Genomic DNA, 23,143 nt, shown 5'->3' with positions numbered 1-23,143 from the left:
AAGCTGGTCAACCCCCGACGGACAGGCTTTCCCCGTGCTAGATAGAAACTCTCTTTCGTACCTTTGGGGGTGAGTCCGGGCATCAATAATCATCGATAAAGCGAACAATAGTAATGCAAGCCCCTGACTTCGCCCCGGTAAAATAAAACGAAAAATAGGTGTGTAATGAAGGTATGGTAAAAGATCCGCCTGCAGTTGGGCGGATGCCAAGACCGAGGAACTGTCAGCTGTCCGGTATGGGTATGTAACGGGGGAACGGCAACCCCTGAAAGAATGGGCCTGTCGGCAGCAGCAACAGGCGCGATTGGGGGGCAGACTGCATGGCACCCGTCGGTAATGGCGTTACCGTTCTTTTCTTCCCCTCCGCGTGGAGACGCCCAGAACGACGGTCCTTGTTTGGGGATCGTCAGGGCGTAAAGTAAAGTAAAGTAAAGTAACGAAACCTCCTGCCTCGAACCTGATCAAATGGGCCAAAACGTCCTTCACACGCTCTTCCAGTTTCGCTCGCTTCAAACTCCCTCCTTCTTGGTCCCTTTTTCCCTCTCTCTTTCCCCCCCGCTCGCCTCACCTCCCTCCCTCCCTCTCCCCTCTCTCCCTCCCTCCGCAATGCTTGTTCATGGTCTCTTTGTGTGACGACTCTTGAACTGTCAACTAGTTGATTGTTCAACTGCCTTATCACTCCCTCTGTACTACTCATATAGTGGTAGTAGTAAGTAGTGACTGTTATCCGCCGGGAAAACCACCCTCACTTTATCACACCACAATCCACACCAATTGGGTGCCGTTTCCCCTCCGGCTCTTCAGTTCTAGTACCGGCCTCACCCATCCACATACACCTTCCACCTATTATCTACTGTTCGGAGCTGTTCGTTCGCTTCTTTTCTCTTCTACACCCTCTTGCTTATCTTACTCACTGGGGCTGTCATTCCTTTGTGTCTTCCGCCCCCTCCTTCTGTCCGCACCCTGTCAGCTGTGCAGTACTTCGAAGACTGTTCTTGCGCGCCTCCGGCTTACCAGTGTTTGTGCAGAGCATCAAGCGCTGCCGACTCCTTCCCCCCCATTCCAACTCCCGTCATCCCACATTCTTCATGCAACGCGATTGAACAATCGAACCCCTCGCTCGTCCTTAGTGGTTTAATGATTTAATCGATTGGAACCTACGTGTGGTTCCTGTCTTGACCCCGGAAAACGAAACCGAACATCCCTCTTTTTTTTGAACCAAGTCGACGAACCCTGGATAATAACCATGGCCTCCCGGCCCAAGTTTGAACACCGCTCTCCCTCCCACGACGTCCTGCGCAGCGGGGCTCCGTCCCCACGCATTGAGCATTATGATGGTGAAATTCCTCCTGCGCTCTCCCCGCTCGATGCCTTCGCCGCCCAAGGTCGGCTCCTGGCTCGTCAACTGGAGGAATCGGCACGAAGGAACCGGCGCATGAGCAGGCTACCTCCATCTAGCGTCGCTCGTTCCCTCTCGCAACCTCGCCCTGGATATTTTCGATCCCCGTCGTCGAGCGATTCTTCTACTGGCGCAAGAGGTCACGGCGGACGCAATGAACTGTCAAGACAACCTACGCAGAAATTAAGCCCCGAGGTGGAGGAACCCAAATTTCGCCCGCAGTCTGAACATCCTCGTCTGAGTGCGGTGTCGCACCTTACCAGCGAAGTGGGAGATTACTCCGAGGACGAAGACACGACCCCCAAAAAAGAGCCGAGCGTGAACGCCCTTGACCTGCCACGCGCCGAATCACCCGAGGATGCCATGTCCTCACACAGCGCACCCGAAGCTCCGCCGGAAGGCCCTCCTCGGTTTTATGCTGTCTCCCCCACTGGCCTTACCCCGGGTGGCCCGCCTCCTTCTCTGGGGGTCTCGATGGTGGCACCCTCTCGGACCTCTTCGACTGATTCTGTTTCTCGCTTGAACATTCCCCCACGAGGCCTAGCACCTCCGGGATCGCCACTGTCTAGGCCTTCAAGTAGTTCTCGAGGAGTACAGCCTGAGAGCTCCGACGACGACTACAGCAGCTCGAATGCCGGTTCGACGTTCTCAAAGCCCCGGAAGATGTCCGCCAGCAGTGCCGTATCACTGCCATACTCTTCGATGTCCTCTTCCGTAACACGCTCGCATCCCCGGTCGCCATCTATGAGCTCCGAGACTTCAAACGCGGGTAATTACCTTCAACGGCCCTATAACTTCTCGCGCCCCCTGAGCCGATCCAGCACGAGTCTCTCTGCCCCCGGTCCCAGGGCCTCGCCGGAACCGCCCGTTGCCAATTCGCAAGGCGCGCTCAACCGTGGACACAAGCCTAGTCCCATCGTGGTACCATCGCCATCAGACTTGCCCATCAATCCCAATGAAGACCCGTCTTCTGCTGTTTCTTGCTACACCTATGCCAAGTACGCACTGCCTCGAGGACGTGCAGTATCGAGAGATTCGGTGGTCTTCTCCGGCCTCCAAACCCCTCATTTTGAGTGGCAGGAGCCGCTGTTTGAGAGCCCAACTCGGCACAGCACGGCGGGACCCCCGCAACCCGCAAGGACCCCGTCGCCTTCCCCCTCCCTCCAGGGTTCGTTCCACTCGAAGACGCGCTCGATGTATGAGTCTCCCGCTTCCGCTCGTCACTTGTTGACTCCGGAGCCCCCTCTGCCTCAACAAACTCCGCCATCTCCGGAAGTCAGACCATCTCCAGCGACACCTGTCGAGCCTGAGCCTGAGCCTTCTGTTGCGGAGCCCGCACCTACCGAGCCTGAGCCTACCGAGCCTGTGCCTACCGAGGTCGCTCCCGCCGAAGATACTCCTACGGAACAACGGGAAGCAGAGGCTCCGAAGGTAGACCACACCGATGCCACTTCCTCTGCAGGTTCTGAATCCACCGTTCGTCCGCAAACCGCGCGAACAAACACGACAACATCGGCTGTAATTACTGCAGATGAGCATGTGACCAAGGGCATCGAATGCCATGAGAAAGGATCTTTGAATGAATCGACATATCACCTGCGCATTGCAGCCAAGCAAAACCATCCGACCGGAATGTTACTTTATGCGCTGGCTTGTCGACATGGCTGGGGTATGCGACCGAATCAGCGGGAGGGTGTGCAGTGGTTGCGCAAGGCCGTGGATTCCGTTGGTATCGAATTGATGGACGATTCAAACCCGACCATTCCCGCTCGCGCCAAGGAGCTACAGAAGGCTTATCGAGCGCAGTTTGCCTTGAGTATCTACGAGCTTGGAGTAAGCCATCTGAATGGATGGGGTATCGAACAGGACAAGTCCCTGGCCTTGCGTTGCTTCGAGATCGCGGGCCAATGGGGCGACGGCGATGCCCTAGCGGAGGCCGGCTTCTGCTACGCCGAAGGTATTGGATGCAAAAAGGACCTGAAGAAAGCGGCGAAATTCTACCGGCAGGCGGAAGCGAAGGGCATCAGCATGGTTGGGAATAGTTGGTAAGTTGCTCCACCGGGTCGGCTATGGTTGGGGTGGGTCTAACCGGGCTTTGATAGGATCTACAAGGACAAGTACATGGACGAAGAGTCCAGCTCGAACTCGCGTGGTCGGGCCCAACCTGGCAGCACTCCCGAGAAGAAACAGCGCAGCAAATCCCGAACCCGCAGTCTTTTCCATCGAAAGAAGTCGGTTGCGACAGAAGCATGAACGGGTGTGCAGCACCCTTGTGGTCGACCCGAGGGCCTGCTTGCATCTGCCATCTTGTTAGCAAAAAGAAAGGCGAAAGGCTTGTTCTACATTTGGTCTTGGCATGCATTTCCATTGATATTCTTGTCCTTCCTCGACCATTCAGTGTCTCTGGTCAGTATCAACACGCACCATGTGCTGCCGATTGAGGAAGATTTCTCTAGTTGACTTTCGTTCCATTCGTTTGGACCCATCCGTGGGTTGCCTCTCTTCTCTTTTCTTTGCTTTTCCTTTTTTTTTTTACTTCGCATTTCGCGCTATTTCTTCACACCTTTCCTTTTTCTCCTTGAGCAGGCCTTGCTAGCTGCTCCACATTTTGGGTCACCGGGTTGAGTGGCTCTCGCTTGACTTCGCGTTCCAATTTGCGGGCAGCGATATTCGTTTCTTGGATACCCATCATTTTCGAATCACTGTGTGATAATTCTTTTCTTCTCTTTTGGAATTTAACACTATTCCCCCCTTCCTTCGTTCTGTGGTTCTTCCCTCTATAACCATTTTCATTTCTCCACTTGTTTTTCTCTTACTTCTTTTCTTCTTTTTATTTACCGTGGACGCTTGTCCATGTTCGATCGTTGGGATCTCTTCCATTATCTTTCTTTTTTGACTCCTGTAATACCATTCTTTCCATTTCTTCTTAGAGATAGCCGTGTGTTTTGTGTCGACCGAGATCATACCTGATGATACTCACGAGGAATTGCTACATAATTGGATGTTCATCCATCAATGATGGATAGAGTTTTGGATATGCTTCTGAATACCTCAGCCACTGAGAAGTTAGTAGTGCTTGCTGTTCCAGCGTGATCAAACCAAGTCCTCCAGTGGCGACGAACCACTGGGGGGAGAGATGAGACAAGAAGACAAGTAAATACTCGGAACTAAGTGTCCAGCAGAGGAAGAATAGCTTTTTGCTCTTAGTGGGTGAGAGGATTTTGGGGGGAAAGGGCAGGTCCTGACTAGCACCACGGACTATTCAGTAGTTGGATCACCGGGTAGCTTGGCTGGAGACTAACTATCTAAGCGGGGAAACAACTAACCTCCTCCCCCTCATTCCGGCGTCAGCTTGAATTCGACAGAAGAAATTGGAGCAATATGCAATAATAATATAGCACGAATGCACCAGAAGTCCGGGCTGACCGTCGCGACCGGCTCGGTTGATTGGCAGGCGATATTAAACCCCGGGGGTTCATTAGTCCAAGTCCAAGTCGGGCGATTGGCCGGTGCTCGAGCGCAGCCCACGGAGAATTGGCCCAAAGGAGAGAAAGAGTGGCGATGGATGCAGGCCTGATGACCCAAACAGGAAGAAAGCCAGCCTTAGCTCGACCTTCTCGCATCGCGCCGGCATTTGGTCCCACCCCAAAGCTGCCCTGATCGTCCGGGGGAAATTGGGGGGTTGCATTAGTGCTTCACACTTCAGCATGCTCCGGCTGTCGTCCTGCGCCCTCCTGCGCCCTCCTGCTCCTCCTTCTCCTCTTCCTTCTCGTGCGCCCCCTCCAATCACTCGCAGCGGGATGATGCGATGGCTCACCTCTTGCCTCGGTTCACTGGCATTCTCAATCAGGATTTGCAGGTGAACATCATCAATCATGAACAATGCCTGATCTAACCCACCCACTGTACGGCCGAAAAGTATGTGTGTGTCTGTGTGTGTAGCTCCATGCGATCTCAAGCTGGCCATGGTCCTTGCGCGGGGCCGGGCCTAATGGATCTGGTTCTCATTATCTGGATCGTCCTCCCGCATACTGGGGTCCTGGCATGGCGTCCCTTTGGTGGCTCGCCTCTCAACCTAGTCTACGCCGTTACACTCCTATCTACTAGGGCCAGTAGCGGCATGTCTCATCCGCGCCGTCTCAAGCCTGGCTGTACACTAGTATGACCCGCGGTGTGCAGACCTGATCGACTATCGAGGTTGCTGAAATCGGACATGTGATGGTCTCAGCTTTTATTTTTCAATTTTTCTTTTCCCCTTCTCTTTTCTTCCCGGGGCCATCTAGAAGATATATCTAGCGACCTAGCGTTCGGGCAGGGGGGTGTTTAGACCCGGTTGATTTCTTTTTCCCTCGTCCTGGCTGATTGTGGGTTCTTCTTCTCTCCTCTCCTCCCTTGCCTCCCTTGATTCGGTCTCCTGGTTCCGTGGTCATTCTTCAACCCTATCGATTGTCGGTCTTGCATATCACTTGCCCGTCACTTGACCTCGACCAGACTGGTGGGTATGTATCTTCGCTGCTGTCGCACCATGGTAGCCGATTATATAGTACTCCCCCCCCGTACCCGCCGGTCCGTTGCTGACCTCGTTGCAGCTTGTCTACTTTAATCAAGTCCCTGAGTCCTCGGATCCGTCTCTGTGTAGAGACAATCCTTGTGCTAGCCATCCCACATTCCTCGGCTCGGTCCTCGCGGAAGGAGAAACCCCCGCCATTGTCACACCGACATCATCGGTCCATTGTGTCCGAGGAGAGGTTCAGTACGACCTGAGATAGCGGCGCATTGCAACTAAGATGGCCAGCGACAGCAAGCCTGAAGTGTTCGAAGATGCTGGCGTGGCCGTGCCGGCCACGGCCAAGCCCAGCTTTGGGGCTCGCGTGGCTAGACACTTCAAGCGATGGTGGTGGGTGTATATCATTGCCTTGATCGTGATTGTTCTTGTGGTGGTGCTTCCTGTGTAAGTTTCCTATCATGACAAAAGATGCCCCCCTCCACCCCCTATCTATTTCCGGTCTCCGACTTACATGACAAACGTGGGAAAACAGAGTTTACGTCGGATACCCCAAGATGGCTCAACACATCGTCAGTGATTCCAACCTGACCGTCACATCGATGGTCATCAGTGACCCCTCACCTTCATCCTTCGACCTCCACCAGCTGCAGGTCATTGGGTCCAACAGCTCTTTTCACCCAACCTTCTACACTTTCTCCGCAGCTATCAGCCTGCTGGGTTCCGCTGTCTTCACACACGTTCAGGTGCCCCAGTTCAACGGCCACAATGGCGTTGTCATCGACGTCAACCAGCGTGCGAACCTGACGAACGAAACGGCATTCGCTGAGTTCTGCAAGGCCGCCATAATGAACGAGAAGTTCCCTCTCAACGTCTACGGCAAGCCCCAGCTAAAAGAGGGAAGTCTACCCAAGACCACGGTCACCTACAACAAGACCGCCATGGTGACAGGTAAGCTCGCTCATTCCCCTCATCTGAAAATTACCCTTCACAACCCACTAACCCATAATTTTCGGCCTAGGCCTCAACAAGCTCTCGGGCTTTGATCTCGTGGACATGTCAATTGGAACCAACAACACAGACGGCACCAACGCCAAAGGAACCGTCTACATCCCCAACCCCTCCGACATTAGCATCGCCGTGGTATGCATATCCCCCACCTTCCCCTAATCCACCATAGTCAGCATCCAACTAACCCCACATCCAACAGGGCAACCTGACTCTCAACCTGGAGGTCAATAACACCGCCATCGGCCAAGCCTTCATCTACGACCTCACCATCGGCCCAGGCAACAATACCGTCCCCATGACCGCCAACGTCAGCACCCTCACCGTCGCCGGCATGCTAAGCAGCTACCCGGACTACATGCTCCCCATCGACATCACAGGCAACTCGAGCATCTACAACAACCAGCCCCTCCTCTACATTGAAGAAGCGCTGGCGTCGCTCAAACTTCAAGTTCAATTGAACGTGACGCAGGCATTGGGCGGTTGAGCTAGCCTAAGGCTTGTCAATCAGACAGTCGGTCTCGTCTCTAAATAAAAGTCTGTAATTTTGTTTAACGGACTGACGGATTCTATATCCTCTTGTTTGTGGGATATAAATGAGACATATGTGTTATGTGGGAGGGGTTGATGGTTTGTTCTTTGTTTATATATGGCTAACTTACTGCTTACGATGATGTTGTGATTCCCATGTGCTTTTATATATGGATGGATGAATGGATGGATGGATGGGAGCTGGACTTGTGTCCTCGTTGGTAGTTAGGTAGGTAACTTTTATCTAGTATAGTATTAGTGTATGTAATAATCTATGATATAATCATCTAACGTTTTGTTGCTCTTATATAGAACTTTTATGATGACTAGAAATAAAAGGGTGGAACAAAGAATGATAACTATGAATGGATGAATAGCTTAATAAACAATAGTCGCGGATGCACAGACGTTGCTTTGCTGCATACTACCTACATGGTGAAACCACCCCCCTATGAAAAGGGAGGGGCTTATCAATAAGTGCAACGATTGTCTCATCTTTCCCCGGCTGGGATGCTTAAGCGAGATAATTTGTTTGTTCCAAATAAGCCATAAGAATGTCGTACTTTTTATTTTCTGTTTCTCTCTCTCTCTCTTTTGATCAATCAGGATAACAATGGCTAAACAAACAGAATGTCACGTGTGCCTCCTTTTGAATTTCTCCCCTGGTATAACTTTTTAATCTTTCTTTTCATCATCTTTCTTCTGCCCTCCTTTGACAAAAATAAAGTCCAGCCTAACCTTGAATATACTGACAGTGGAATAGAAGGAAATTACATATCATGCAATGTGTTATACCCTGTTTCAATCAGACTTTCGCGGTCCCCGTGCGTCGCCTCCAATATGCCAGTAGAATAACCCGCCCAGCTTCATCTTTGTGACGAATTTCGCCTTCTGCTGCACTGTCTGGGGTGTGTCATATGTGACGAAGCCGCCATCTCCCCCTACGCAGTATGCTGCCCCCAGACTGCTGTCGTGATGCTCCTTGGCTCCCGGTCGCGGCAGCTGGCTATAGTCGAAGACGCCGTCTTCACCGCCACAGCCTACATACCGCTGACCAACTCCAGTGCTACCCAGGAACGAGCGGCCGTATGCGGGGATGCCCAGAAGGAGCTTCTTGGGGTCGACGCCCTGGTTGAGCACGTACGAGATAGAGTTTTGGCATGAAATGGCTGCGGGATGCTTGCTGAAGAGCTGGGCCTGATGACCCGACTGGTTCTCCCAAGGGCCCGAGAAATCATACGCCATGATATTGATCAGGTCAAGATAGAGTTGCGCCTTGGAAAGATCGATGTTACGGAGAGCCCATGGTCCGGCCGGGAGACAAGAGGCCAGAACATAACGCGGGGCCGGCAGGACTTCGCGCAGTCGCGCCAGCAGACGGATATAGTCCGATCCTTCTTGTGGGTCGGAGGGGTATTCCCAATCCACTGTTGGGCCAGCACAAGGTTGGTTAGCCTTAGGGTATGCACACAATTTTACCTTATTTTCTGTTCACTATACCGACATGACGCATCCATGATGATAAGGGGAGAGGGGCTCGGCTCCATTACACGTACCGTCGATGCCGTCCAGACCAAATTGATCCACCAGTGCTCTCGCGCTCCGAACAAACGTCTCGGTGCGGGATTGACTGCGGGCCACTTGGGCGAAGTTCTCACTGCCCTTGCCGCCTCCTCCGACTGAGAGAATGAGTTTCATCTTGGAATACTGCGGCTTCAGTTGCGCGAAGGCCCGCAGGCAGCCGTTGGTGCCGTCGACGGGCATTTGCGCATCGGCCCATTCGTCACTAAGCTGGTTTTGAAGTCATGTCTTGTCAGCCAGAGCAGCCCCTCACAATGGGGAGAGAGGACTGGTTACATAAACGGTACCATCTTCTTTGACCCTATGAACGAGAAAAGCAGGCTGGTTAACAACTGTCTCTGGGTATGGACTGGGACCATCAGCATGGTGCCGACTTGAGGTTACTAGTACCATGCAAACGCGTAGAAGATATGAGAAATGAAGCCCAATCGAAGGGCCGACGGAGGCTGTTTCCGGTATATCCTCCAATTGGGATAATAGGCAGCGTTCAGGAAGAAGGGCACCTCGTAGGAACTATTACTGGAGCGTTCGGCTGCTTTGCGCCGCCAGTGCGGAAAGAGGGAGGAGCCGGAGAACATGACCGGTAGTGGTGAGGGGGGAGGGAAACCAGGGTGCAGTAGAACTAGAGGGGGAAAGATTGGCTCTCTGAAGACCAGGATGTGAGGTCGAAATACAAACAAAAATAAGCTTAAGATCGTGATGCGAGGATTAAAGATGGAACAAGCCCCAGAATAGCCAGCGTCACGTGTGGGAGTGCCTGTTGGTCTGGCGATGCGATTTAGGGACTTTTTGATTTGCTTCCCCCACGCGAGTTTGGAGAAGGTAAGTGATCGTACGATTAGTGTGGCAGTGATATTTTCTTTTTTTCTCCGCTGAGGTCTTGAGCAATTTAAACCCTTTGATCTGCAGCAGAAGCAGCAGGAGCAACGGGAGGAGAGAGACACTGCAACGGAACTGATGATGGATGGACTGGCAGGAAGGAAAGAAGGCAACCAGGATGAACCAACAGCATCAGCATCAGCAACAACGACGACGACAACAACAACAACGAAAGCTGCTTCTGTCGTTCCTCCGGCCCAAACCACGTACAACCACTTGAGCTGACCCGACGCAGTGGCTACATCAGTATCATCCCACTCTTTCCATGATCCAGGTACTTGGCTTTTCTACAACTACCCTTCCCTGCACCCTACCACGTACTACTCACGTATTCTCGTCTCTAGGGTTGCAATGCGGCCAATTTGCAGGCAACATCCTATGCAGCTTTGTCATGCAGGCTGCTAAGGTTAGGGGCCTATTTCGGTCGGTCCCCCCTCCTCCATCAGCAGTGGCCTGGGCTGGTCAATCAGATCAACGTCCGACTATGGGAGCATCTGATGATGACCAGCCACAGCCCCAGACACGGTCCAAACGTTGTCACCCCGCCTTTTGCTGTCCCAGGTTCCCAGGTCGGAGGAGCAGATCAAGCGATCGTGTTGATCATTATTGGCCGCCCCGGAACGTTCTCCCCCTTCATCTGGTGTACCGGCCAGAGGACGCGGCCTGCTAAGGTTTGTTTTAAGGCCCAGTTCTTACCCTCTCGATACTCTCCGGTGAGATCCTGGTGCTTCGAGACCCTCCAAAAATCCAATGACAGTGGCGTCGATTACCAAGCCTCTTTTTCTCCCAAATCCGAATACCTCGCGACGAGATTATAGACTCGTCGCACGGGACTATTGAGTTGAAGGCGACTGAGGAGAGGTCAATTCAGCGATCGACTGCTGATGCAATATACCCAGAGCAAATGCCGGGATGTATCAGCATTGCAGCGATTGGCCACTATGGGGGAGATGCTCAGTAATCCTCATGAAGTATTCGCTCGGTTGTTCCGGATCGGACTGGGGGATCGACTGGGTTGGAAAATGCAGTTCTTGCCCACTATTTTCTTATGGCTGCAGTTAGAGTTCCCACCGTCGTTGCTTTTTTTTCTTATTTATTTCCCTTTTGCATCCTCGTCTGAGGGAAATGTTGGTAGTGGGGGAGACGCAGCCGCGGACGACTAACCTGTAGGACTAGTGACGCCCCATCCCCGCATGAAGGACCGCGACTCAATTACCTTGATGCTGAGTGGGAGAACCTTTCACCCCATATTGGATGTGCATCTGATCCCCGAGCGAATAGGCACCGAGAACGAGGAGGGGTGAGACAATCCTCGGGTTCTTAGCGTCAAGTACACTTTTTCTCCGGCGTGTTACTCGCCAGCGACAGGAGCCGCTCCAGAGCGCCGACAACCGCACCGGTATTGTTGTTAAAGTCATTCACTACGAAGAAAATCAAGAAGATAGGGGAAAAAATTGGGAGGAAGAAGCATGAAAGCATTCCGATTGTGCTGTCCATCGGAACTGGGTTACTCCCCGGGCTGTTCCCTAGTCCCAAGTTACACCGTACAACATGCATCCTTCTCACAGTCGAGCAGGGAGTCGGGCGTCAGACCCATCAAGCAACGGACCATGTGATCTCGTAAGTCGTAGGAATGCTCGTATGCAGGGGCAGCCAGGCTTGCCCGCGCTTGGGAAACGTACCCATTGGCCTGCTGCAACTGGGCCCGGCGCTCCCCCCAGGCTGCCGTCAACCATCAAGGAAAGACGGGGTGCGTCTCGCTGCAGCATGGATGGCTGACTGTGCCCAAACAAGGGCGGGGAATAAGCATCGACGAGGATCCCTTTTGGACAGCCCGATCTCACTGTAGAAGTAACTAGATGCTCTACGGATTACCTTCTTCTGCTCCTTTCATGCGTTCTACCGCCAGTTTACATGGTTCGATGGACTTCCACGATGAGATTGCTGAATAAGCATGTTAAATTTGCCACCGCCTGCCTCTTTCAACATACTGCCCTTTCAAGGCTAGGAGTCGCTTTCCTGGACTCATACGATGCAGACTGATCATTCATCGTTCTTCAAGACCATTTTCTTCCATATGCTCAGTGTCTGAGGTTGCCAATCACTTTGCAAGGCAATAGGGCATTAATCGGGTCTATATCCTAGCCCATCTTAGTTATCTGATTGACTGCAAACAAAGCAAGGGCCTCCGCTCAAACGTGTCGACGAGCGAAAAGCTCCTGCTCCTACCTCGACTCCATCCTTTCTACCCTCTTGTCGTCCAACCCCAAACCAATCACCATGACGGCGGACGTGAGCCATGCAGCATCACGCGTGCTCACCTCCAACAGCCCCCGCGACCCGAGCTATGATGAGTTCTCCTTCGTACCCTTCCTCCGCCAGAGCTATGGCTTCGGCCTTGCCAGTGATGTGCCCGTCTGCAAAGCCTACAGCGAAGGCCACTGCCCTCTAGGACCAGCCTGTCCCGATCGCCACCCAACCCCATCGCGTGTCACCACGTCGACCACCACCGCGTCGGGACTAGCACCATCAACCACACATGGATCTCTGGTCTGTAAACATTTCCTCAAGGGACTCTGCAAAAAGGGTCTCAAGTGCGAGTATCTTCATGAATACAACCTCCGTCGCATGCCCGAATGCCAGTCCTTCTCGCGGTCCGGCTATTGTCCCAATGGCGATGACTGCCTGTATCAGCACGTGCGGGAGCAGGCGCGTCTGCCCCCTTGTGAACACTACGACCGGGGATTCTGCGAGCTGGGACCCCTGTGTGCCAAGCGGCATGTTCGTCGGCGCTTGTGTCAATACTACTTGGCTGGGTTCTGTCCGGACGGCAAGGCCTGCGTGGATGCTCACCCCCGGTGGTCGGAGAACCTTCCCCGTCCGCAGATCCGGGTCGAGAAGACCGAAGAAGAGCTGGAACGGGAACGGGCGTTAATTCGGGAGGAACAGGAGAAGGAGAAGGAGCGTGAGAGGGAGTGGAGGAGTGAGCGTGGTCGTGGTGGGGGGTTCATGCGGGGTCGGTACCGGGGGCGTGGACGTGGACAGTAGAGAAAGAAGAAGAAGAAGAAGTTGATGATGATAAAAGGAATAGGGTTGGTTGTGTTTGTTTTGCAGATTTGTGTTTACAGAATCGTCGAGATACCCAGCTGAGAGGCATGTTTACGCTTTATTTTACACGGTTGAATCTATCATGGTTGCATCTTAGATGTCTCTTTATTGTGTATCAGAGGATACATGGTAGGTAGATAGATGAATGAATGTAATAAAATGGAAGAAGAAGCAGAGCTGGAGCTTCAATTGTGTGATTGGGTATATGGTGTCTGCTATAGACATCGGGGCAATCTAACATGGCGCCGGGAACGGGGGTCGATATAGGGTCTAGCCAGACCGTGCACGGATTGCCGCTTCTCAACTGCCAACTAGATAGTAGATACTGTGTAGATAGCGTCAATTGAGGGTCAGCAGCAACCCCTAGAAACAAAGAGAGACAGTTATCCCAGGGCAGAAATGTGAGAGACATTGCGTTAGCCGACAGTGATAAGGTGCTATCCAGATGACATCATGACTATCAGACCACAGAACAGACAGATTCCTCTAGCGACTGGGAAATGAGAAAGTAGCTTGTCAATATTATCGTCTAATCTTCGCTAGGGAGCTCCAGTTCCCGAAAGGAGGAGGGATCAAACCCGTGCCGCCAAAAGAGTCCCCATATCTGTTCCCACGGGGAGGAGAGGAGGGAGCTTATGAGATGGTGAATAAGAGATCGTTCAGCGCCAGTCGAGTTCATCCGAGCTCCATTTGTCAATGATCCGTAAGGCTCCACTATCGCGGTTGATTGGATGGCACGCACGATGAGTGGCTCTGGAATTCCACTTTTAGGTACCTCGACACCAATCATCGCGCCCGGGCAGACAGGGCCCCTACGGGAACAGGCGAACGGTCGTAGTAAGTAATCGATTACGGATGCTTGCCAAACGCTGAGTGAGAAGAAGCTGCTTTGAGTTGCGGAGCTTCTCAAGCACAGTACCTTTCCCCCCACCTCCCTCCTCCCCCCTCGAGGCTATAAAGTCTGGCCACCATGACCGGATCCATTTGCTTGTTTTTTTCTTTTCTTCTCCAGAAGCAACCTTCTTGATAAAAGTCTCTTCCTTCTTCTGTGCTTTCCTTCTCTCTCTCTTTACCCGCCAGGTTCACCCCACCACCCCACCATCACCATGGCTCCCAAGATTGCTATCGTCTTCGTGAGTGATACTCCACCGTGTTGTGACTTCACCAGTTGGAAAACCCGCATGACTAATGTGCCAATTAATCATAGTACTCCATGTACGGCCACATCCTCAAGCTGGCCGAGGCTGAGAAGAAGGGTATTGAGGCTGCTGGCGGTTCCGCCGACATCTTCCAGTATGTCAATGGCTGCAATTGAGCCAATTGCACTTGTCACGGTGACTAACATAATCCTTCTAGGATCGCTGAGACCCTCTCCGACGATGTTCTGGCCAAGATGCACGCTCCCCCCAAGTCCAGCTACCCCGTTGCCGAAGCCAACACTCTCCTTGAGTACGACGCCGTCCTGTTCGGTATCCCCACTCGCTACGGTAACTTCCCCGCCCAGTGGAAGGCCTTCTGGGACCGCACTGGTGCTATCTGGGCCTCCGGTGGTTACTGGGGCAAGTACGCCGGTCTCTTCGTTTCCACCGGCACCCAGGGTGGTGGCCAGGAATCTACCTGCCTTGCTGCCATGAGCACTCTCGCCCACCACGGTTTCGTCTACGTTCCTCTCGGCTACAAGACCGTCTTTGCCCAGCTGTCCAACCTCAATGAGGTCCACGGTGGTAGCGCCTGGGGTGCTGGTACCTTTGCCGTAAGTTTTCCTACTTACACCGATCCCGGACCATTTCTGTCTGCGACAACATACTGATAAAGTTTCCCTACAGGGTGCCGATGGTTCCCGCCAGCCCTCTGCTCTCGAGCTCGAGGTTGCTGAGACCCAGGGCAAGGCCTTCTACGAGCACGTTGCTGCCCACAACTTCGCTTGACTGCATGGTAGTGAGCAGGCCAAGTCGGAGTCGCAACCTGCGGCGGCCGCAGCAGCGTCGCAAAAACAGACGACTCAGACTCCGAAATCCCAGCCTGCGCCAGCCAAAAACGGCCAGGGCACTCAGGGAGCGAGTGATGCAGACAAGAGTAACGAGGGACCATGTGGTTTGCCTAAGAAGTGCACCATCATGTAAATCGGATTTCTCTTGATACCCTGCAGTTTCATTCGTGCCTTGCTTTGCTTTGACCGGGTTGGTTTGGATACTGGCGTTTAATTCGGAGGATTAGGTTTCTTGTTCTTGTGATGCTATTCCCATAATATACTTAGAACAGAATCATAATAAATAAACTACATCTATAAATCTATAATACTTGACTTACAGGATGTGCTGTAGATGATCTATGTAGTCATGAATGATCTATGGAACCCTTGGAAGACGGAAGTATCTGGATTACCAAAGATACACCATTTGTCAGCGGAGAAGAAACGGCGGGGTGGTACCAGGCGGTAACGGGGTGCAATGACGATAGAGCTCCGCTGCCGCCTTCTTCGGCTCTCCTCCAAGCTCTCTTCAACTCTCTCTCTCGCCTCAACTCTTCTTTCTTCATTCCCCCCCACGTCTCGGCCATGATCTGATGAGTCTGATGAGTTACTGAAGCTGCGCAAATATTGATACAACCTCTCTATTTCGTCCATTCCCTTCTTTCTAGGGTGTCACCACCATGGCATCACGCCCGATCGTACTGAGGTTCGAAAGCCGCAACGGCCAGTTCCGGTTGACGGTCAACCCGCAAGACCTATTCCCGTCTCTGCAGCCACAGGTGTGTATCCCATGCCTCATGGCATAGCACTGGAAAGCTCGAACGAGTGCTTATATTGCTCTTCTAGATCCTAGAGCGTCTCCCTCCGAACGTCGATCCCTCTTCCATCACCCTCTCCAACCGCCCCATCGGCACCGGTGGTGAGGAGAGACTCCTCAACAGCTTAGATGGCGTGGGTTTCGACAAAGTTGGTCTCAAGTGAGTCGAGGCCTGCATGTTAATAGATTAGGCGCCGATCTAGGTTACCTGTCACAGCCACTAACACTACTCGGTTCCTTCCTGTCAGGCACGGCGATAAGCTCTTCATCGGGTATCAAGAAAACCAAGGACAGCAGAATGGCACAGCCAACGGCCATATAACCCCCAGCGCAGGTGACGCTTCGCGACGTCTAAATGGAGCTCCTGTGCCCCAAAGCGAAACAGTAACCTTCCGCCCCCCACAACCGACCTCACCCACAGCCACAATCAAGAACCCTTGGGACGTGGTGCAGCAATCGCCGCTAGATGATATGTTGGATAAGAAGGATGGGAAGATAAAGCGAGGCCTCGATACGAAGTTCTGCCGACACGGGCCCAAGGGAATGTGCGACTACTGCATGCCGCTCGAGCCTTACGACCCCAAGTATTTGGCGGAGAAGAAGATCAAGCACCTCTCGTTTCATTCGTATCTGCGGAAAATCAACGCCTCTACCAACAAAGCCGAACTCAACAGCTCGTTCATGCCCCCGCTCAGTGAGCCGTATTACCGAGTACGGCGAGACTGTCCCTCTGGACACCCGCAGTGGCCGGAGGGTATTTGCACCAAGTGCCAGCCGAGCGCGATCAGTCTGCAGCCGCAAGAGTTCCGGATGGTGGACCATGTGGAGTTCTCCTCGCCGGATCTCATTAATTCGTTGCTCGACTTTTGGCGGAAGTCGGGCGCTCAGCGGTTAGGGTTTCTCTACGGTACCTATGAGGAGTATAAGGAGGTTCCGCTGGGCGTAAAGGCCGTGGTCCAGGCCATCTATGAGCCACCACAAGTGGATGAGGTGGATGGAGTTACGCTCCATGAATGGCCCAACGAGAAGGAGGTGGACGAGGTCGCACATCTCTGTGGTTTGGAGAGGATTGGCGTGATCTTTACCGACCTACTGGACGCGGGTCGTGGAGACGGTTCGGTAATTTGCAAACGACACATCGACTCCTACTATCTGTCCTCCTTAGAGATCGCTTTTGCAGCGCGGATGCAAGCGCAACACCCCAAGGCCACGAAATGGAGCCGGACAGGCCGCTTCGGCTCGAATTTTGTCACCTGTGTGCTGAGTGGCGACGAGGAGGGCGCCATTTCAGTCAGTGCTTACCAGGCGTCAGTAGCCGCCGTTGAGATGGTCCGCGCGGACATTGTCGAACCATCGGCGGAACCCTCGGTCATGCTGGTGCAATCCGAGGACGACGACACCGAGAACAAGTCGCGGTATATCCCCGAGGTCTTCTATCGCAAGATCAACGAGTACGGCGTCAGCGCTCAGCAGAACGCCAAACCCAGCTTCCCCGTTGAGTACCTCCTGGTCACCTTGACACACGGTTTCCCAACGGACGCCTCTCCTCTATTCACCGACAGCAGCTTCCCCATCGAGAACCGCGAAGTCATCGGCGAGAGCCAGGAGCTCGTCCACGTGGCGAAGAAGCTAGTGACCCACGGCGACCCGGACAAAGCGATCCAAGCCGTCTCGGACTTCCATATGCTGTGCTTCCTGCATTCCCTGTCGACATTCAACAAGGTAAACCCTCATTGCCTACATGACTTTCTTCCATTCAGGAACAAACCCTCCTAACCAAACCCACCCACCTTCTCACAGGACGAAGAAGCACTACTCTGCCGCGTCGCGACGCAACGTGCCCCCGCAGATGGCCTGCAGCTGATCAACACCCCTGGATGGGCTACCCTGGTGACCATTCTTCAGGAAAGTGGTGAGCGCCCCCCTAAGCGCCCCTGGCTGCCCACACCCGAGCCTTACCCGCCACGTTCAGTGCCCTACAACCCCGGAAAACGTTCCCTCCCCTCCTCCTCTTCCTCCTCTCATCTCAGGCCCGAGTCTCCCAAATCTGAAAGTGAACGTCTTGCTAAGAGGTTTAAGGGAGCTAGTCTAGAATGAACTTTTTTGTTGACTAGCCCGATTTACCGAATCCCACCTATTACCAAATCTCCCTCCGTCTATCTATCTCTCTATCTCTTTCTGCCTGTCTACTACCACTCTGTGTCTCGGGCTCCATCATCTCAACTTCAACCTCAAAAAGTCTCAATCAGCACCATCCTATCTCGATCACCTACTTCCAATACATATACAAGCGTTTGTCCGTGCCGCACACGTTGTACCTAAGCGGAGGACGGGCCGGGAGGAAGGGCAAGGGAAAGAAGGAACGGAACGGTACGGAGGGACGCAAGGAAAGGGAAAGGGGGAGCCGGCGAAATCGGGGATATATCTACGAAGTATAGCATGGTACATTCAAACCACGTGAATATGATCTATACGTGGATATTACACACCTGCATCTACCATCAATATCATATATCAATGCCGTATTCTCGGGATGATCAGGTTACTTGAAAAATATATAAACTAGTTGAGCTGAGTACGTATCATATAGTACATATCGTACAGTATGGGGAAAAAAAAGTAAGGGCGTAATGTGTCGTCAATTTCGTAAATTCATGACAATTTTCAAAAGGTTATGTCGGAGTAATAAACAGGGGAATAGATAGATAAGTGGAGAGACGGTAGCGGCAGAGAAATAAAATGAGCCGAAAAGGGAAAGACGAAAACAAACACAATATGAGAGAAAAGAAGAAAAAGAAGGCCAGAAATGATGTTAAGAAGATACAGTTCCTACTCATCCTTTCCAATTAATTCACCCAATCTCTTCTCAATAACTCTCCTCCCCTCCACATCCCGCCAAACCTCGTGCGGCGCACCCTTCACAATATCGAAGTTCTTGAGATTCTTCGTAATTTTCGTCAACTCCTCCTGTCTCTTCGCCCACTTCTCGCTCTTCCGCACCTCGACACCTGAGCTAATCACCACGAGTGGCGTATCCGCCATCTGGACGTGTCTGGCAGTCTGGATCTCCGAGGAGGTCATCGACTCAGCAACGAGGTTCTCCTGTAGTTTCGCCTTGACAACCTTCCCCGTTTGGTAAGAGCTGCGCCCGTAGACGCGGTCTTCGCGCGTGCGTCCCTTGAAAATGGCACCGGCGATACGGTCCAGTCCCAGCGGGGAGAAGACGCCGCGAAGCCAAAGGGTGAAGCCGCGGCCGGGGGAGCCGATGTTACTGAGGTAGTCTTCGTGAAGACTGTCGATAAGAAGAATCCCGGAAACCTCGAGCAGGTGACGACTAGCGAAGATGCGGCTGTAGATGCCGCCAACGCTGGCGGAGACGAGGATCCAGGGACCCTCTTCGCCGGCGAGAGCGAGTGCTTCGGATAGGGCGTCTGCTGCCATGCCGGCGGAGAAGGGGGAAGGAGCGTTGTCAGACCAGCCGAAACCGGGACGATCCCAGTAGCAGTAGCGAGGGACGAGACCGGACTGGTATGCATCATGGATGAAGGGCTGTAGAGTATGTTCGACGGGCCAGTCTCCGCCTTCAATGAGGATCGTCGGCATGTCATTCTGGAGACTGTGGGTAGTGTTACCGACGCAGTGAAGGTGAACTTGGTAGCTGTCGCCGTTGACGTAGTATTTCTTGCCGGGAGCGGGGAGAGATGCGTCGCGGGCGCGAAGAATCAGGGTGGCGGTAAACAGGACGACAATGATGGCGAAGATGACCAGGAAGACAGTTTGAATGAGAACAGCGACCCATTCGCGCAGGGGACGGCGGGTTTCCGGCCGCCCTGTCAGGCGCTCTTCTTCCTCCCGCTTACCCCAAGCCACGGAGTGGTTCTGAGCAATTGTATAGAGAGAGATGAAGGCCGCCCAGACTACCGATGCAACTCCCACCCAGCCTTCTTCAAGCCGAATGCGAGGGACGGCTAGAGTGAGGATCATGTCAATGAGGAGGAAGATGGCGATGATAATTCCGGACACGGACATGGGTTTGGACGGGATAGCGAAGAATAGGAGCCCGAGAAGAAGATATCCGGTTGTCAGAGTGGTATAGGCGAAACTGAAGAATCCGGATCCGCGCGAGTGCATCATGGGTGGACTGACGAAAAGGGAGACGAGAAGAAAGGTCCACCAGATGAAGCTAATGGCGAGGAAGAGGGAGGAGAGGCCTCGCAGGGCTCGTATGCCCCAGAGATTGTAGGGAGAGACCTACAGAGCCTGGTGTTAGCCATCTTCCAAGCGAAGGGAGTGTTTCTATGCGAAACTCACAGCAGGATCATCGGGGCTCAGATAGGCCGGGGGCTCGCGCGGGAGCAGTCGTGTACGCTCATCCGGCTCGTCGTGTCGTCGCTCATCCTCTCGGTCGCGCTGCTCACCGGTCCTGTCGGACTCGTCGCTTCGTCTAAACTTAAGGGACACCATTGTGCTTTTCTTCACCCTGGTGCACTATAGAAAGATGGGTGCGGGGGGACAGATGGGTCGAGATAAGAAATGAAGGCGCGACAGAGATATCGGGATGCCGATGGAGAGTCATGAGGCAGATGCTGACGTCACGGTATGGCAATTGCTGGATAGTGGAACCGGCAGGGCCCCAAAAGCAACACAAGAAGGGATCCATGATGGTTGCGAGCATCACCGGCTGGAATTTGGCTGGCGGCAATGCTCAGCCGTGACGTCACGGCAGGCTTATGTCACCGTCATGGACAACCACCACCGCCATCTGCTGGAGCAGAATGGAGAGTCAATGGCAGGGATGAGTAGGTGAGACAATAGACGGTCAGGCCTGGAATTGCAAGGGATAGGTGCATGGTGGGAAAAGACAATTCTCTTGAATGTATAGTAGGAGAGGAGACATCCACAGAGTAAGAAAGAGTACAAGAAGGAAGTTTCACGATTAGCGCGTCGATCCATCAGGCACACGCCCGGTCAGCTGACCTGCCGCACCGTGGGGAATCCCTCTTCTATATCACAAAGTATCTAGACCATAAAATAGAGCATAATAGTGGATAAAAAATCAGTTGCACTCAAATAGACCCCATTTGATAAGATCAAAGACCCACCGGAAGCAGGGATTCCTGGAAATAATGTGGCATGAACTCTCCACTCTTCACTTCAGCAGATCTGCAAAATACCATCAAGTATCATCAGACAATACGATACGGTATGGAAGGTATCAGCCATTGTGGGATGCAGCAAACCCATACTACCGTCGACTTATCCTTCTATAGACTCATATACTTCCGACACAATATATACCGTGACATATGAATCTCTATTCAATCCACAAAAATCGTGTCTAGTCTATAGTGGCCGCCCACGGCACATACGCCTATCATTCCCCTCCAGATATACTCACCCGCCACTAAACATCCCCTCCATCAACCGCATGATCCACTCGCCAGCTCCAGTCCAAACTCCCGACTCAAGCTCCTCTCCAATGTCAACATCCACGCCTCCAATCCTAGAGTTGATTCTATCCACAACCCCATTCGCCCATCTACCCAGTCAACCCGCGCAGCCTTCATGAGCGAGCTGCAAAAATCCTTTGCCAAGTCTAGACTGGCCAAGCTGCCTCTCCAACCGCCAACCGGGCCGTCCATGCAATCCCTCGACGAGGAGGTCAGTCACGATGATGACTCTTCCTCGACCTCATCTACAGGGACAGTAGTTCCCTCACCCAGTAGACAACTGTTCGCAAGGCCAGGACGAGGGTGTGTATACCCTCTCACCTTTTACCCCGCATACCAATAAAGTATTTCAGCCATCATGAAACTAACACACTTATCAGATCCGTCCAACAAACAACCCTTCCCTGGACAGACTACTTCACCCAGGAGCTCTATCTTACACAAATAGACACATCTAACAACACTAAGATCACTCACCATGTCTACCTCACACCCCCAGCAGACTCCTCCAGTCCCCTCTTCGTCATGCACCACGGCGCCGGTTCATCCGGTCTATCCTTCGCCGCATGCGCCGGCGAGATCCGCAAGATCATCCCCAAAGCCGGCATCTTGTCCATAGATGCGCGCGATCACGGCAGCACGGAAGTCACTCTCGCCTCAGGCGAGGACGGCGACGGGAGCATCGAGCTAGATCTAAGCCTCGAGACCCTGAACCGGGACCTAGTATTCGTGGTCCGCGAGACCCAGACCCGAATGGGCTGGGAGAATCTTCCTGATCTGATTCTTGTCGGCCATAGTCTAGGTGGTGCGGTAATCACCGATGTGGCCAGACAGGGTGAATTGGGAAGCAAAGTACTAGCATATGCAGTTTTGGATGTTGTAGAGGGTAAGCTAGTTCACCCCCAATAAGCAAACTACAAGCAGAAAACACTAACAGAAAATAACAGGATCTGCTATGGACGCCCTCCAAAGCATGGAAACCTATCTCATGACCCGCCCATCACGCTTCCCATCCATCACTTCGGGGATAGAATGGCAGTAAGCTCTCCCAATCCCTTTATTAACGCCCCCCACGCAAATATACTAAACGAATCCCAAAGCACCCGCTCCCGCACAATCCGCAACAAAACCTCCGCCCGCGTCTCCGTTCCCTCCCTCCTCTACGAAGACCCCAATTCACCCGACCCCACCAAACCATGGATCTGGCGAACCAATCTCTCCGCCACGAAACCCTTCTGGGAGAACTGGTTCGTCGGTTTAAATCGCAAGTTCCTCGATGCTCGTGGTGGGAAGTTACTCCTTTTAGCGGGGACGGATCGTCTCGATAAAGAGTTGATGATTGGGCAGATGCAAGGTGCGTATACTTCCATTCCACTCTTGTTATTTAATTTAGTTGCTTTGACACCGTGTTACTGTGAGTTATGTGCTGATATTGATGGTATTGATTCTGCAGGTAAATATCAACTACAAGTCCTGCCAGAAGCAGGCCACTTTATACAGGAAGATCAACCGGCCAAGACGGCGCAGATTTTGGTAGACTTTTATAAGAGGAATGATCGCAGTGCGTTGGTTCTGCCGCCTAAGGTGGCGGATTTGCAGGCTTCGGCGGCGATGAAGAAGGGGGCTGGGAGTGGTGCTGGAGCTGGAGGGTTGTTTAAGAAGATATGATCATATGATATAGTAAACTAGATGTTGAATATAGGTCTATACTGCATTTTCCCGCTGTATAAGACGATGATGCACGTAGGAAGTAAGTGCTGTTTCATAGTGATAGCTGTATTGAGTGTTTGGAATGATAAGTAGCAACTAGTAGTAGGATCATTCCATCCCTGATTAAATACAATGCCGCCACCAACACCAATGCCCACCGTCAATGCCCCCAAGACGCCACATG

General features: G+C 52.8%; 9 protein-coding genes across 9 annotated transcripts; 6 read left to right on the top strand and 3 right to left on the bottom strand.

Annotated features, from left to right (window-relative positions):
- Positions 1 to 1,246: 1,246 nt before the first annotated feature.
- An01g05390 (uncharacterized protein) lies at positions 1,247 to 3,652 on the top strand (the record flags this gene model as incomplete). Its single annotated transcript, XM_059748103.1, has 2 exons — positions 1,247 to 3,444; positions 3,502 to 3,652. The coding sequence occupies 2 exons, from the start codon at positions 1,247 to 1,249 to the stop codon at positions 3,650 to 3,652; spliced, it is 2,349 nt and encodes a 782-aa protein (XP_059603156.1).
- Positions 3,653 to 4,404: 752 nt separating this feature from the next.
- On the bottom strand, positions 4,405 to 5,366 carry An01g05380 (hypothetical protein; the record flags this gene model as incomplete). The annotated part of the gene is made up of 4 exons (XM_059748095.1): positions 4,405 to 4,523; positions 4,809 to 5,055; positions 5,101 to 5,133; positions 5,217 to 5,366. 4 exons carry the CDS (start codon positions 5,364 to 5,366, stop codon positions 4,405 to 4,407), a joined length of 549 nt encoding a protein of 182 aa, XP_059603155.1.
- An 820-nt stretch (positions 5,367 to 6,186) lies between these two features.
- On the top strand, positions 6,187 to 7,398 carry An01g05370 (uncharacterized protein; the record flags this gene model as incomplete). The annotated part of the gene is made up of 4 exons (XM_001388925.3): positions 6,187 to 6,350; positions 6,439 to 6,854; positions 6,925 to 7,046; positions 7,114 to 7,398. 4 exons carry the CDS (start codon positions 6,187 to 6,189, stop codon positions 7,396 to 7,398), a joined length of 987 nt encoding a protein of 328 aa, XP_001388962.1.
- Positions 7,399 to 8,243: 845 nt separating this feature from the next.
- Positions 8,244 to 9,601, bottom strand: An01g05360 (uncharacterized protein; the record flags this gene model as incomplete). Its single annotated transcript, XM_001388924.3, has 4 exons — positions 8,244 to 8,869; positions 8,999 to 9,233; positions 9,300 to 9,324; positions 9,414 to 9,601. The coding sequence occupies 4 exons, from the start codon at positions 9,599 to 9,601 to the stop codon at positions 8,244 to 8,246; spliced, it is 1,074 nt and encodes a 357-aa protein (XP_001388961.3).
- A 2,581-nt stretch (positions 9,602 to 12,182) lies between these two features.
- On the top strand, positions 12,183 to 13,107 carry An01g05350 (uncharacterized protein; the record flags this gene model as incomplete). Its single annotated transcript, XM_059748083.1, has 3 exons — positions 12,183 to 12,390; positions 12,427 to 12,922; positions 13,017 to 13,107. The coding sequence occupies 3 exons, from the start codon at positions 12,183 to 12,185 to the stop codon at positions 13,105 to 13,107; spliced, it is 795 nt and encodes a 264-aa protein (XP_059603154.1).
- Positions 13,108 to 14,116: 1,009 nt separating this feature from the next.
- Positions 14,117 to 14,938, top strand: An01g05340 (uncharacterized protein; the record flags this gene model as incomplete). The annotated part of the gene is made up of 4 exons (XM_001388922.3): positions 14,117 to 14,143; positions 14,218 to 14,303; positions 14,367 to 14,763; positions 14,837 to 14,938. The coding sequence occupies 4 exons, from the start codon at positions 14,117 to 14,119 to the stop codon at positions 14,936 to 14,938; spliced, it is 612 nt and encodes a 203-aa protein (XP_001388959.3).
- Positions 14,939 to 15,662: 724 nt separating this feature from the next.
- Positions 15,663 to 17,896, top strand: An01g05330 (uncharacterized protein; the record flags this gene model as incomplete). The annotated part of the gene is made up of 5 exons (XM_059748076.1): positions 15,663 to 15,761; positions 15,829 to 15,959; positions 16,048 to 16,184; positions 16,221 to 17,521; positions 17,600 to 17,896. 5 exons carry the CDS (start codon positions 15,663 to 15,665, stop codon positions 17,894 to 17,896), a joined length of 1,965 nt encoding a protein of 654 aa, XP_059603153.1.
- Positions 17,897 to 18,628: 732 nt separating this feature from the next.
- An01g05320 (uncharacterized protein) lies at positions 18,629 to 20,263 on the bottom strand (the record flags this gene model as incomplete). The annotated part of the gene is made up of 2 exons (XM_001388920.3): positions 18,629 to 20,050; positions 20,111 to 20,263. The coding sequence occupies 2 exons, from the start codon at positions 20,261 to 20,263 to the stop codon at positions 18,629 to 18,631; spliced, it is 1,575 nt and encodes a 524-aa protein (XP_001388957.1).
- A 1,101-nt stretch (positions 20,264 to 21,364) lies between these two features.
- An01g05310 (uncharacterized protein) lies at positions 21,365 to 22,917 on the top strand (the record flags this gene model as incomplete). Its single annotated transcript, XM_059748065.1, has 6 exons — positions 21,365 to 21,552; positions 21,630 to 21,894; positions 21,916 to 22,135; positions 22,197 to 22,287; positions 22,350 to 22,603; positions 22,703 to 22,917. 6 exons carry the CDS (start codon positions 21,365 to 21,367, stop codon positions 22,915 to 22,917), a joined length of 1,233 nt encoding a protein of 410 aa, XP_059603152.1.
- Positions 22,918 to 23,143: the final 226 nt, after the last annotated feature.

Source organism: Aspergillus niger, assembly GCF_000002855.4.
Source record: "Aspergillus niger supercontig An01".
NCBI lineage: Eukaryota > Fungi > Ascomycota > Eurotiomycetes > Eurotiales > Aspergillaceae > Aspergillus > Aspergillus niger.
The sequence above is the reverse complement of the archived record's forward strand: the minus strand, read 5'-3'. Positions and strand labels throughout refer to the sequence as shown.